This window comes from Epinephelus moara, chromosome 16, assembly GCF_006386435.1.
Source record: "Epinephelus moara isolate mb chromosome 16, YSFRI_EMoa_1.0, whole genome shotgun sequence".
Lineage (NCBI taxonomy): Eukaryota > Metazoa > Chordata > Actinopteri > Perciformes > Serranidae > Epinephelus > Epinephelus moara.
This window is the reverse complement of record NC_065521.1, coordinates 38,417,302-38,428,867: the sequence shown is the minus strand read 5'-3', so window position 1 is coordinate 38,428,867 and position 11,566 is coordinate 38,417,302. Positions and strand designations below refer to the sequence as shown.

General features: G+C 39.9%; 1 protein-coding gene across 1 annotated transcript; it reads right to left on the bottom strand.

Moving 5' to 3' along the window:
- Window positions 1-3,437: 3,437 nt before the first annotated feature.
- coq10a (coenzyme Q10A) lies at window positions 3,438-11,189 on the bottom strand. The gene is made up of 5 exons (XM_050065306.1): window positions 10,544-11,189; window positions 8,467-8,616; window positions 8,188-8,380; window positions 7,079-7,180; window positions 3,438-6,788 (listed from the first exon to the last, which is right to left on the bottom strand). The coding sequence occupies exons 1-5, from the start codon at window positions 10,678-10,680 to the stop codon at window positions 6,621-6,623; spliced, it is 750 nt and encodes a 249-aa protein (XP_049921263.1). The 5' UTR covers window positions 10,681-11,189; the 3' UTR covers window positions 3,438-6,620.
- Window positions 11,190-11,566: the final 377 nt, after the last annotated feature.

Here is an 11,566-nt window from a genome sequence, read left to right as displayed (position 1 = left end):
TGTTTTTGTATTGAACTGCTCTGGACAGCTTTTTCCTTTTACAAAAGTGCTTCTTGAAGATGTTTCGCCTCTCATCCAAGAGGCTTCTTCAGTTCTAACAGACTGGTGCAATCACAGGCTTTAAACTCTGTGTGGGTGTGAACCCTGAGAGTCGTTGAGGTTTCGTGAGCTCTGAGTTTCAGAGTTGTAAGGTCCCCATTCCCACCAAAGAAGCAGTAAAGACAGTGAGGAAATGTTTGCTACAGGACAGCACTCCTTCCAACAGAACCAACATTTGTGACCCACTTGATCTCTGTTAGACCACCACCTACTTCAAGTACAGTGAGGGTCGGCTGTGCTATGGGCTCACCGGTGTCCCCAATAGCGGCCAACCTTTACATGGAAGATGTAGAGAAGAGAGCTCTGACCACCTTCACAGGAGCTGCTCCTAGCCACTGGTTCAGATATGCGGATGACACCTGGGTCAAAACAAAGGAAGCAGAAGCCTTCACAGAACACATCAATGCAGTGGACCCCAACATCAAATCTCACCTAGACCCATCTAACCCTAAGGACACACAAGATGACCAGGTGGGTCAACAACTCACCTGTGACCTGAACGACTGTGTAAAGGTTCACACCCACACAGAGTTTAAAGCCTGCGAATCTGCACCAATCATTTAGAACTGAAGAAGCTTCTTGGATGAGTAAGTAAGTCCAGTTGCCTACGATATAACACTTAAGATTAACATGACCTGGATGACTGAGAATCCTCCCCGAGTTTTTCCTTTCTATGTTCTCTTACATACCCAAAAACACCCAACTCCACCATTTCCCTTCATCCTCCAAGCCTTATAGGCAGCTGCCTATCTGCCACCGAGGTTCCAAATCCAGATGTGTCAGAAAGTATGGCAAGATCTTTGAGTTGCATATATACAAAGCATCACAAGTAACCAAATATTAGGCTTGTCTGAAGATTCATGAGTTCTGCAGTGATGTAGCTATCAGGAAAGTAAATGGACTATCTTTGCTGTGTGAGGAAACTTTTAAGGCTCCATTCGCTGCTCTTTCCATAGACACAGTCAATTAACAACTTTTACTCAATATGTTAAGGAAAAATAAGAGTATCAGTAGCACCGGTTAGTTTACTTCCTCTTTGGGTTGAGATATTTGACAGTTGATCATCGTCTAAGCTCCTACATGGGAGTGTGGGCTGAATGGTCACAGTGGGGAAATCAAAGTTTTCTGATCAATTATAAAACCTGGTTGGTGAAGGAGTCCAAATGGGAAGAGAAAGCTTGGTGCAAACTCTGTGTAAAATCACTGGACATGTGCAACATGGGGGAGGCAGCAATTGTAGGAGAAATGCAATGTCCACTGGTCACAGCATCCTCTGATGTGCATTGAACCTGCCTGGGTTTGGTGTTAATTGATTGGTATGATCAGTAGCACCTACTTACAATCTTATGGCAATTATTTGTTAACAGTTGGATTTTAAAACCATCCATCCATTTTCATCTGTTTATCCAGGGCCGGGTCGCAGGGGCATAAACATCTAGCTGTTTGTACTCAGCTGTCAAATACGGTCTGAAAAATCTACAGAGAAGTCTGTCTGGAAATATGTGGAACTGTGAAATGGAAAATGTGTCAGATCCATCAGAAAAGTGCCTGTGAAATAAAGCAGGTCATTTGCTCTGACTGTGAGGAGACAGGATCTAATTTCCATCTTGGCATTTCTACGCAATCAGCTGTACGCCACTGAAGAGCAAGGTCAGTGTCCACCTGATTGATGATTGCTTCCACTCTGGTTTTTATGAGAGTTCCTGTCATGTCTGTAATACGAGGACGACATTACAACATAAAAACACACTTGTTGAGACGTGCATCTTCAGACATGGAAATATTTTTAATGCAACACCACAGACGGACACAAATCAGCATTTCTGGTAACCATCGCCCGTCTGATTCATTCAGCTCTGTAACTTCCTCTGTGACGAGATACATGTGCTGAGGATTGAGTTTATGTAATAAATACAATTGACATGATCAAGAAAGAAGATAGGTCCAAACACCCACCTCTTCTATGTGCTGTTATTAATAACTGGCCCACATACCGTCACCCCGCTCTGGTTTCTTGTGCCAGTCAGCTGCCTTTTGGAGAGCTGTGTCCACCCTGTGTCACTGGATCCATACTGTCAGAGGTGCAGCAGTGCTGAGGATCCTCAGTCCAACAAGTCATTAAGCTTCATTTAACTGTATTTGATTATAACCTTAGAGGTTGGCGCTGCAGTTAAACAACTACAGAGCCCTAAATTCCTGAATACTTGCATTTTTTTATCTCATGGGAACAAGTTATTATCTTGTGTGCACAAATGAATTATCTTGTGGTAATAAGTTATCTTGCACAAGTTTTTATCTTGTGACAGGACAGTGTCAGCATCAAGGGGGGAGAGTGAGGGGATGTCATGCAGCAAAGGGCTGCAGCTCAGAATCGAGTCTGCCAGGTGAGCTACTCAGCGCCCCACAAGTTACTGTCTTGTGGGAACAAGTTATCTTATGCACCCACGTTAATGACCTTGTTTGGAACAAGTGTTCATCTGGTGTGCACAAATTAACTGTCTTGTGGGAACAAATTAATTTGAGCACACAAGTACAGTAATTATTTTGTTGGAAAAACATTACTATTTTTTTTTTTTTAAAAGATTATTTGTGGGGGTTTAAGCCTTTATTTGACAGGATAATGTGAGCATGAAGAGGGTAGGAGAGGGGATGACAAGCAGCAAAAGGCTGCAGGTCAGAATCAAGCCTGCCCCACAAGTTACTGTCTTGTGTGAAAAAGTTATCTCATGCGTACAAATTATCTTGTGGAAAGAATTTCTCTCATGCGCTCAAGTTAATTATCTTTTTTGGAACAAGTTTTTATCTTGTGTGCACAAATTAATTGTCTAGTGGGAACAAGTTATGTCATGCACACAATGAACTTGTATAGTACATTCTTTATGTTTTTGGTCACATGGTTATGTCACTGTTTATTAATAGTGCTTATGTCTTGTTTTTGCTTATGTGCCTTGCTAAGTGCTTTTGTCTGTGGTTACATGCTTGCTGTGTTCATGTGCCCTTAATTTGTGCACGCAAGATACTAACTTATCATCTCCTTTCTCTCCCCCCGTCCTGTCAAATAGAGGCTTAACCCCCCCCAAAAATAATCTTCAAAGATATTAACTTACTTCCCATAAGATAAAAACTTGCGTGCACAAAATAACTTGTTCCCACAAGAGAATTAATTGCTCCGACTAGATAGTAACTTGTGCACACAAATTAAAAAGTGTAAGCTTTCAGGACGCCTTTAGAGGCTCTGTAAAAACTGATTATTCGCAATCAAATACCAAAAAATGAGCATAAAGGATCAGATTGTTCTGAGCGACTTGAAAAAGACTTAAAACTGAACACAAAGAAACAAACTCCACCTGCTTTTTTATTTAAATAACAGAGCTCTGAAACACACACAGTATTTACAAAGATACATTTTAGCTCGCAACAAAAAAAAAAGAAGTGATTGAACTGAAAAAAGATGGTAGTTTATACTCTATTACAGCAAATTCTTCAGCCAGTGATATAATGTGTCACCACCCTTAGGTACATTCTAGGCTGTAACTATCACAGGTCACTTATATACACCTGCAGTTTGACGACTGATGTGGAAATATATCGCTGGGATGGAGGCTGAGGTGATCATATAATACTCTTTTTTTCTGTTCGAATTGTGTTCTCTTACTTAATGTTTCAGTGATTCACAGAGTATTGGCACCTACGATAATAAAACTTGGCAATAAATTCAATTTGTACGCAACATACTGAAAATAAAACATCTTTAGCAAAAAATATTTGGGGTGAAGATGCATTCTTACATGGTGCAATATGAACGCTGTGCCTGAAATGAATTCCAGTATGGTATATAATAGACTTAATCTATATTAATCCTTAAAGAAATAACACTCAAAATGGCATTTAACAAGCTTTAATAAGTTAAACTGTGATTTTCTTTCTACCTTTTAATGTAACAGCGAATCACAGACTGATTTTGATTTGATAAACATTCTTCATGCACTGATGATTAACTGTCCCTTCATTTCCAATCACCTTACCAATACAGAAACACCACATCAGCTACGCAGCCAAAATCCATCTTTAACGAATAATCCGGTTTAATTGTGTATGAGAATTAGAGTATGTTTATCCATTGACCTTTTGCAACTTGAACATAACGTGAAATGGCAAGTACAATCAATGAACTTCATGAGCCCTTAATCATGGAATAAAAGCCACGGGCAACATAAATCTCAACTAAGTGTCGTCATGCCTGAACAATACAACACGTAAACACTAAGAAATGTACTAGACTACCTTTGCCTTTTTGTTAGTTACATCCATGCATCATAATATATATATAAATAAAAGCTAAAACAACCAAAAAAATAAGCATGAAACTCAGACAATGATACATGATTGATGTTTTATTCTACAGCCCACCAGTATATTTTTAACTACAACTTAAGCGATGACCTTCAGTGGATGGACTGTAAAATAAAGAGGAGGAAAACCTTTACGGTATGTATTAGAAGTTGCTTATCACTGTTTATAATTAGGGATGCACAATACTGTTTTTTTTTGCCGATATGCTGATATGTAACAACTAAACTGACCGATAACGGATATCGATACACACTTTTTCCATCATCTAGTCTCTTCTGTAGTGAAATAACATCATATAAAGCCAATATTGATGACGTGCCGATACTATTGTGCATCCCCACTTACAATCAGTGGATCCTATACCTGTAACCTAATCAGATGATCAATTAAAAGTCCATGATTCAAATATGATCATCTGAAACCATACTTTTTTAAATATAAGGCTGTAGTTCTTCTATTAGATGTGCAGCATTTTTGTTGGAATCCCGTCTACAATATTTCACAGTAGCCTCCAGCCTGTCCATGGCTTCATTCTTGTTTGTGCAAAGTTAAATTCCCTCAATCCCCTCACCTCTTAGTTTCTCATGCTGGGCTGTAAAATAAGGCATAATTAAAAAGTAGCGGGCCAAGTCTCAGTGTCCAAAAACACAGTTCTCACAGCACAACAAAAGCCAAGTTAAAGCTCATTTTCCCAAACCTCAAATTCACTTGAGGGCACAGCTTACTAATGAAGATTTTTCCCTTTTGCAAAGTGTTGCACTTCAATTATACTGTCACAACATACAGTGACATCACACTTTAAGTGTCCCAAACATGGCACATTTAATTTAAACCCTAATGAACTGGTAAAAGTCTGCATAAAAACCACTGATGAATAAATGAAAAAAGGATGAAATCAATAATCGTTTTGCACCAAGTTCACTATTAAATATCAAATATTAAAAACTGAAAGGTCCAGTGTGCAGGATTTAGAGGGGTATATTGGCAGAACTGGAGTATAATACACTAAGTATGTTTCTTTTTGTGTACAATCCTCGTCCACAGAGTCCGCTATGTTGCACAGCTGTGTTTCTACAGTAGGCCAAAGCAGACAAACTAAACACAGACTCTAGATAGGCCCATACATGTTTTTCCACAACTTTTTTTTTTTTTACATAAAGCTGCTTTATTCAGTGTTTTTACTGGTTTAAATCACTGGGTCCATTTGTTTTGGAGGGGAGGAGACCTCTGTGGATAATTTGGTTCCCAGTAAAAACCTCCTGAACGTCTAGATCTTAGGTTATCAGGAAAAAAATGTCCAGGTGCTAGGCTAGTGGCCCATCTACGATGAGCCAAACAGCATCAGAGAAACACTGATTTGTAAAGAGAAACTGCTTTTTTCAGTGTTTTCACCGGTTTAAATCACCACATCTGTTTGTTTTGGAGAGGAAAGATACATCTGTGGATGATTCTGCTCATGGTTAAAACCATCTGAACGACAATTTCACATTATAATCCTAAGCAGGAATTCATGCTTGGCACATGAAAGAAGTTTCAGCTGCAATCCTCACGGCTAGATGCCACTAAATCCTACACACTTCAATTTTAAAATTACTGTAGATGGTAAAAGTGAAGGCAACAAATAGGCTCTCCTGACACAGTATAAGCAGCTGATGCAGGCGCTGAACTCAACGAAAAACTGAACACAATTTGACTTGATAACGTGTCTGTGTGCAAATGTCTGTTTCTAAAAAAATAGTAGGTTTTTTTCTGAGTGTCACTGTGGTGTGTTTGTTAAAAATAAGTGAGTCGACTCTCTACCATTGGTAACATGATGTTGCAATGATTTACTGTTTTGTTTACATAAATACAGCTTGTAACTGCCATGGAGCGAGAGCAATGGCGGGTTCCTTCTGCTAAACAAGGATCCCGTGAGTGGAGGTAGACAGAAAAGTGGACAGAGAGAACACGAGGAGGAGGAGATGAACAAGAATTTGTCGAGGCAGGCATTCCAACATAATGCTTACAAGAGTTGGATGTCTAATATCTTCAGGAGCCGTGACGTCTAATGTGATGGTGGGGACTTGGAGGTGGTGGGCGACTAAGCAGCATCATGCAGGTTGGTGTAGATAGAGAGAATAAAAGGTTGGTATGGTTTAAGGCCAGATGAAAACATACAGCTGCTGAGATCACGTCTGATGCACCTCGTGAAACATCAGCTCTCGTGGGATACGAGTCTCTGGGCCGTAGATCTTACTGGCTCGCCGCTCGAATGCAGCAACATTCTGCTTTACGACCTCGTCAAAGAACATGGTGGCTAACTGGGAGTGCAGCAAAGAGCGGAACTCAAAGGATATCTGTTGAAGATACAAAGATAAAATCTCTTTAGTGTATACCAGGGAGTAGAGTCATGAAAAATGCAACAATAGAGGGTGAAGACAACAGTTTGAAAAGGAAGAGTCTGATTATAATGAGCTTATTTGCTTTATTGTTAGGGGTTAGATTAGAAGATGGATAGTATTCTCGTGTCATCAACTAGCAGACAGCTAGCTTAGCTTAGCATAAAGAACGGAAACAGCTTTGTCCAAAGGTAACACAGGTTAAGTCTTAAACTATCCCCACAAGAAGTAAACTGCAAGCTACTTACAGAAAAGTCTACCGTGCAGGTGCGAGGGTAACCAGGAATGCCAGGACTAAAGCGCCATATTGTCTCCAGGTGATTGAACAGCTTTCCGTCAGTACACACTGCCTAAAATAATCCAAAAGACAAACTCTGTGACTAGAAACAGGAAATTTGAGCAGGGTGTTTTTTGACATCACAAACATTTTTTGCTTCAACTAAATATTTAGCTGGTGTCTCAGTGGGTTTTGGTTTCAGGTAGTTATGAAATTTAAACTGTTATTCTCATCGCAGCAATATTAAATACACTCACCATCCACAGAGGTTACATTAAACTCAAAGATATATCTAGTGTTGTCACGATACTGGAATTTCTAACTTCAATACAATACCTTGAAAAATATCGACATTCGATACCATTTTCAAACTCCACACAGAATGTCTCCCCCACCCCAGGGTTTGAACCCCACTCTGGGTCTGAACCATGAACCCTGTGTCACTATTTCAGCGTGGGTTTCCTCCAGGTGCTCCAGACTCTAAATTGTCCGTAGGTGTGAATGTGAGCGTGCATGGTTTTCTGTCTCTATGTGTCAGCCCTGTGATAGTCTGGTGACCTGTCCAGGGTGTATCCCACCTCTGGCCCAATGTCAACTGGGATAGGCTCCAGCGCCAACCACAACCCTCAAGAGGATAACCGGTTACAGAAAATTAATGAATGAATGTTACAAGCAGAGATGGCGAAGTGACTGTAGTAAACAGTTACAATACTTAAAACAATATTCTTCTTGCAGTCGTGCCCATGTTCAAAAGCCTCTGAGACTGACATATTTAAAAGGCAATAAAGTTCAAGTAAACACAAATTAAATCTTTGCCGCAGCACCCTATATGCAACCAGAGCGAATGAGACGTGTGCTGAAAAGACTGCACTGTCAGTGAGTAAAAGGAGGCAGCTGTATTAGGGGCAATGCAGCAGTACAGGTTTCAACTTGCTTCAGAGATAAGAGAGAGTGAGGAAGTAGTTTTACTGTTTCAAATATTCAGAAACAATATGTATCTTTAAAATCAACATTTTTGACAACACTAGATATATCGTCATTTACAGGACTGACAGACTCAGTGAAGCTACTGGCACTTACTTTGACTAGATGAGGCCGGACACAAGTGATCATAGACGTGTATCTCTCCACCACTGGAGGGAATCCCACTTCAAGTTGGGCTTTGGAGTGGCTTGCTCGTTTCATGATGGTCTGGGACTTCTTACACCAGGGCACAAAGTTCTTGTACTCATCAACATTGGCCACCACATCATACATTTCCTGCATAGAAAAGCTATGACAGAAAGCATTGACAGGTTATGTAATTTCAAAAATAGATTTAGGAGATAAAGGTAATACTAGCTCCTGCTGAAAAATTACCCAAGTATCCTACGCTCGGAGTACTCCTTCCTTTTGTTGGTGAGACTGATGAAGTTTCTGCTTTGGGGAACAGTAGTCATTGTGTCCCAGTCTTGAAGGCAAAGCACTTTCGGAGTTCTTGTCATCAAAATGCCGCATGACGACAAGTGTCTGAAAAGGTAAGAGGAAATGTCCAGTAAGCCACATTCTGGAAAGAGTGCAACCTGCCACAGGTACAGTCCAAAACATGAAAGGCCCACTACATTCCAGTTTCCAGGTACTGAAGTCCCAAACACGCTGGAACAGGAGATAATGGAAGGTCTCTGTGTGTTGTGACTGTGCTGGTATTTTCTGAGTAGGGCCTCTTATGTGAATAACAAATAGCAATGCAATGTGACACCCACTCAGGCTTGTTGTACCACATAGCAATGTGTTTTCCAGTAGGTAACCTATTGATCTCGCTAATACATGAAATAAAACATGCATCATTACTTACTGGGGATAGAAATGGCTGATATTGCCTTAAAGTATTACCACAGTATTGTGAAATAAACCCATATTGTGACTATTCTGACAGAAACTGTGATTGTAATGAGTCACAAATTTAGTGGGAATGGTCATTTTTGTATTTTATTGTCGCTGAAAATTTTTATAAAAATGATGATGATGTAATTTTTGCTGGGGTCTGCACCAAACAAGCACATTCCCTTATGTGTGGAATATGATTTGTAGGCTGAGGCATCTCTGTGGCACTGCAATGCTTTATTTATAATGATATGTTGTGACAAATTTTACCTTTAACCCAAATATGCAGCTCTTGCCTTTTGGATATTGCACTTGGCAGTATTGCGATTTCCCTAATATTTACTTTGTAGCCTTAATTGCAGGATTTGCAATAACAATATTTATAATGATGAGATAACAGCGTGAAAAATACTTCATCATTAATCATTAATTGCTGCTGTAGATTAAGTCTGTTTGGTTGTTTGGACTTCAAATAATTTGTGCTCTCTTCATATGATTTCGACTTACTTTATATAATATGGTTGTGCTGCCACTTGTTGCGACTACAGTCTTCTTACGTGATTACATATTACCATGGTCACATACTTTTTTCTTTTTTCTTAGGGCTGCAACTGACAATTATCTCTATTGTCTGTGGATAATTTTCTCAATTAATCAATTAGTTGTTTGGCATATAAAGTGTCAGAAAATGGGGGCAATTGTCAGTCGGTGTTTCCCAGACCCCAGGATGACATCCTCAAGTGTCTTGTTTTGTCGACACCCCAAACGTATTCAGTTAAATGTCACAGAGGAGAAAAGAAACATGAAAATATTCAAGTTGAGGAGGCTGGAATCAAAGAATTTGGACTCAATTACTCAAACCGATTAAGCCATTTTCAAATTAGTTGCTGATTAAGTTAATAGTTGATCAATTAATCCTTTCAGCTCTACTGAATATACTTATCACATTTAAACTGTACCAATATGACCATGAATGATACAACATGGCACACGCCAACTGGTGATGCACTCAAATTTATCAATATTCTACCTATATCAGCTGATACAAGTTTTAACAAGCAATACGGTATTGATCCAACATTAATAGTTATTCCTTATGACTAGCTCATTGTGAATTTTTTTGTTGTTTTTAGTAGAAACAAGTTGGTAATACATTTGGCAGATTGTAGTAAATTTGTGTGTGTTTTGGAAAAAAAGAACTAACAACAACCATCTTGTAGAAGCCATGTCCGGGAATTACTTAACATCTTTCAAATGCATAATCAATATCATCCAATATTGGTGAGACAGTACTGAATATTGATAACTCGATTCAGTAACATATGGGTCTGACACTTGAACATGTATACATTATATGAATTATCGGGTCTAAACTGTGACACTAGCTACCAGGGTATCAAAGTTCTCGCCCTAATGGAGGATCGTCACACTGTAGAGATAAGGAAAACACAAATATGACTGCCCTGACACAGTTAGCTTGTAACCTTCCCACTGTGCACCCTCCGATCCAGAGACACCTTGTCTCTGTGTATCGTTATAATAATAGACTCGAGTGTTTCCATGACGGTCTTACCTGATGTTTTGTCGCAGGCATCCTCTGGACACCGCTGTGCGACACACTCGAGGGGAACCCACAGTAGCAATCTGCAGAAAGTCACTAAATGTCCGCACACCCATGGGCAACCGCCGGGCACTGGCCGTGGCTGCCATGTAACCAGCCACTCAGCTCAAAGGAGGGAGATCCTGGGTCTGAGAAGCTGAGCCCAGGGGTCTGGTCCGACACCGGGCGGTGAGTCAAGGCTCCGGTGCAAACACCCTGCTTCAATGCGGGGTATATTAACTCACAGGTAGTGTAGGTAGCTAATTCTAACTACCCAGAATGTGTAGCATTAGCTGGCTGGTTGACTACCGTCGCGTCAACAACGTCTTCTGCCGCTTTTAGAGCTGTCAGCGTAACTATCGTTAGTTACAGCAGTCGGCTGCTAACGTTAGCTAACGTTAGCTAGCAAGGTTTCATAACGAGCAAAACCAAACGCGACGTACAGCCGCGTTCCACTACGTTTTCAGCAGTACTTACATCACTCCGCGTCCAGAGTTACAAACTTACGACAAAATTAAAATTATTTGGGCTCGTTTTGAGTTTGAGAATTGTCAAATACCGCCCAGCTGCGAACGACCTTCTGCCGCTACGTGAAACGCCGGTGGGACAAACTGTTCCTTTCTTCTGTCGGTTGGTCTTCGGTTTAAACCAACGGCTCTGCGGTGAAATGCTGCCCCCTACCGTGACGGAGGTTAACGGCTGTTTTTAAATTAAATTAAATTAAATTATTAAAGTTCGTATTTCTGTATTATGATTTTATTTTGAAACACGTTTATTTTTTACTGTAAAATATTCAGTCAAAAAAAAATCATATTTGTTAAACTCTATTTTTTAGCAATATATATTTTAAAAAAGTTTGCTCTTCATTTTAAATAATGTAATGTTAGCGACCTATTTTCTAAAATAAGGAAATAAAAAAGTTATCACATTGTTCACAGTGTAATCATGCTGAACAGTCTCAGTGGGTCCCCATCCTTCCACTTTTGATCCATGTCT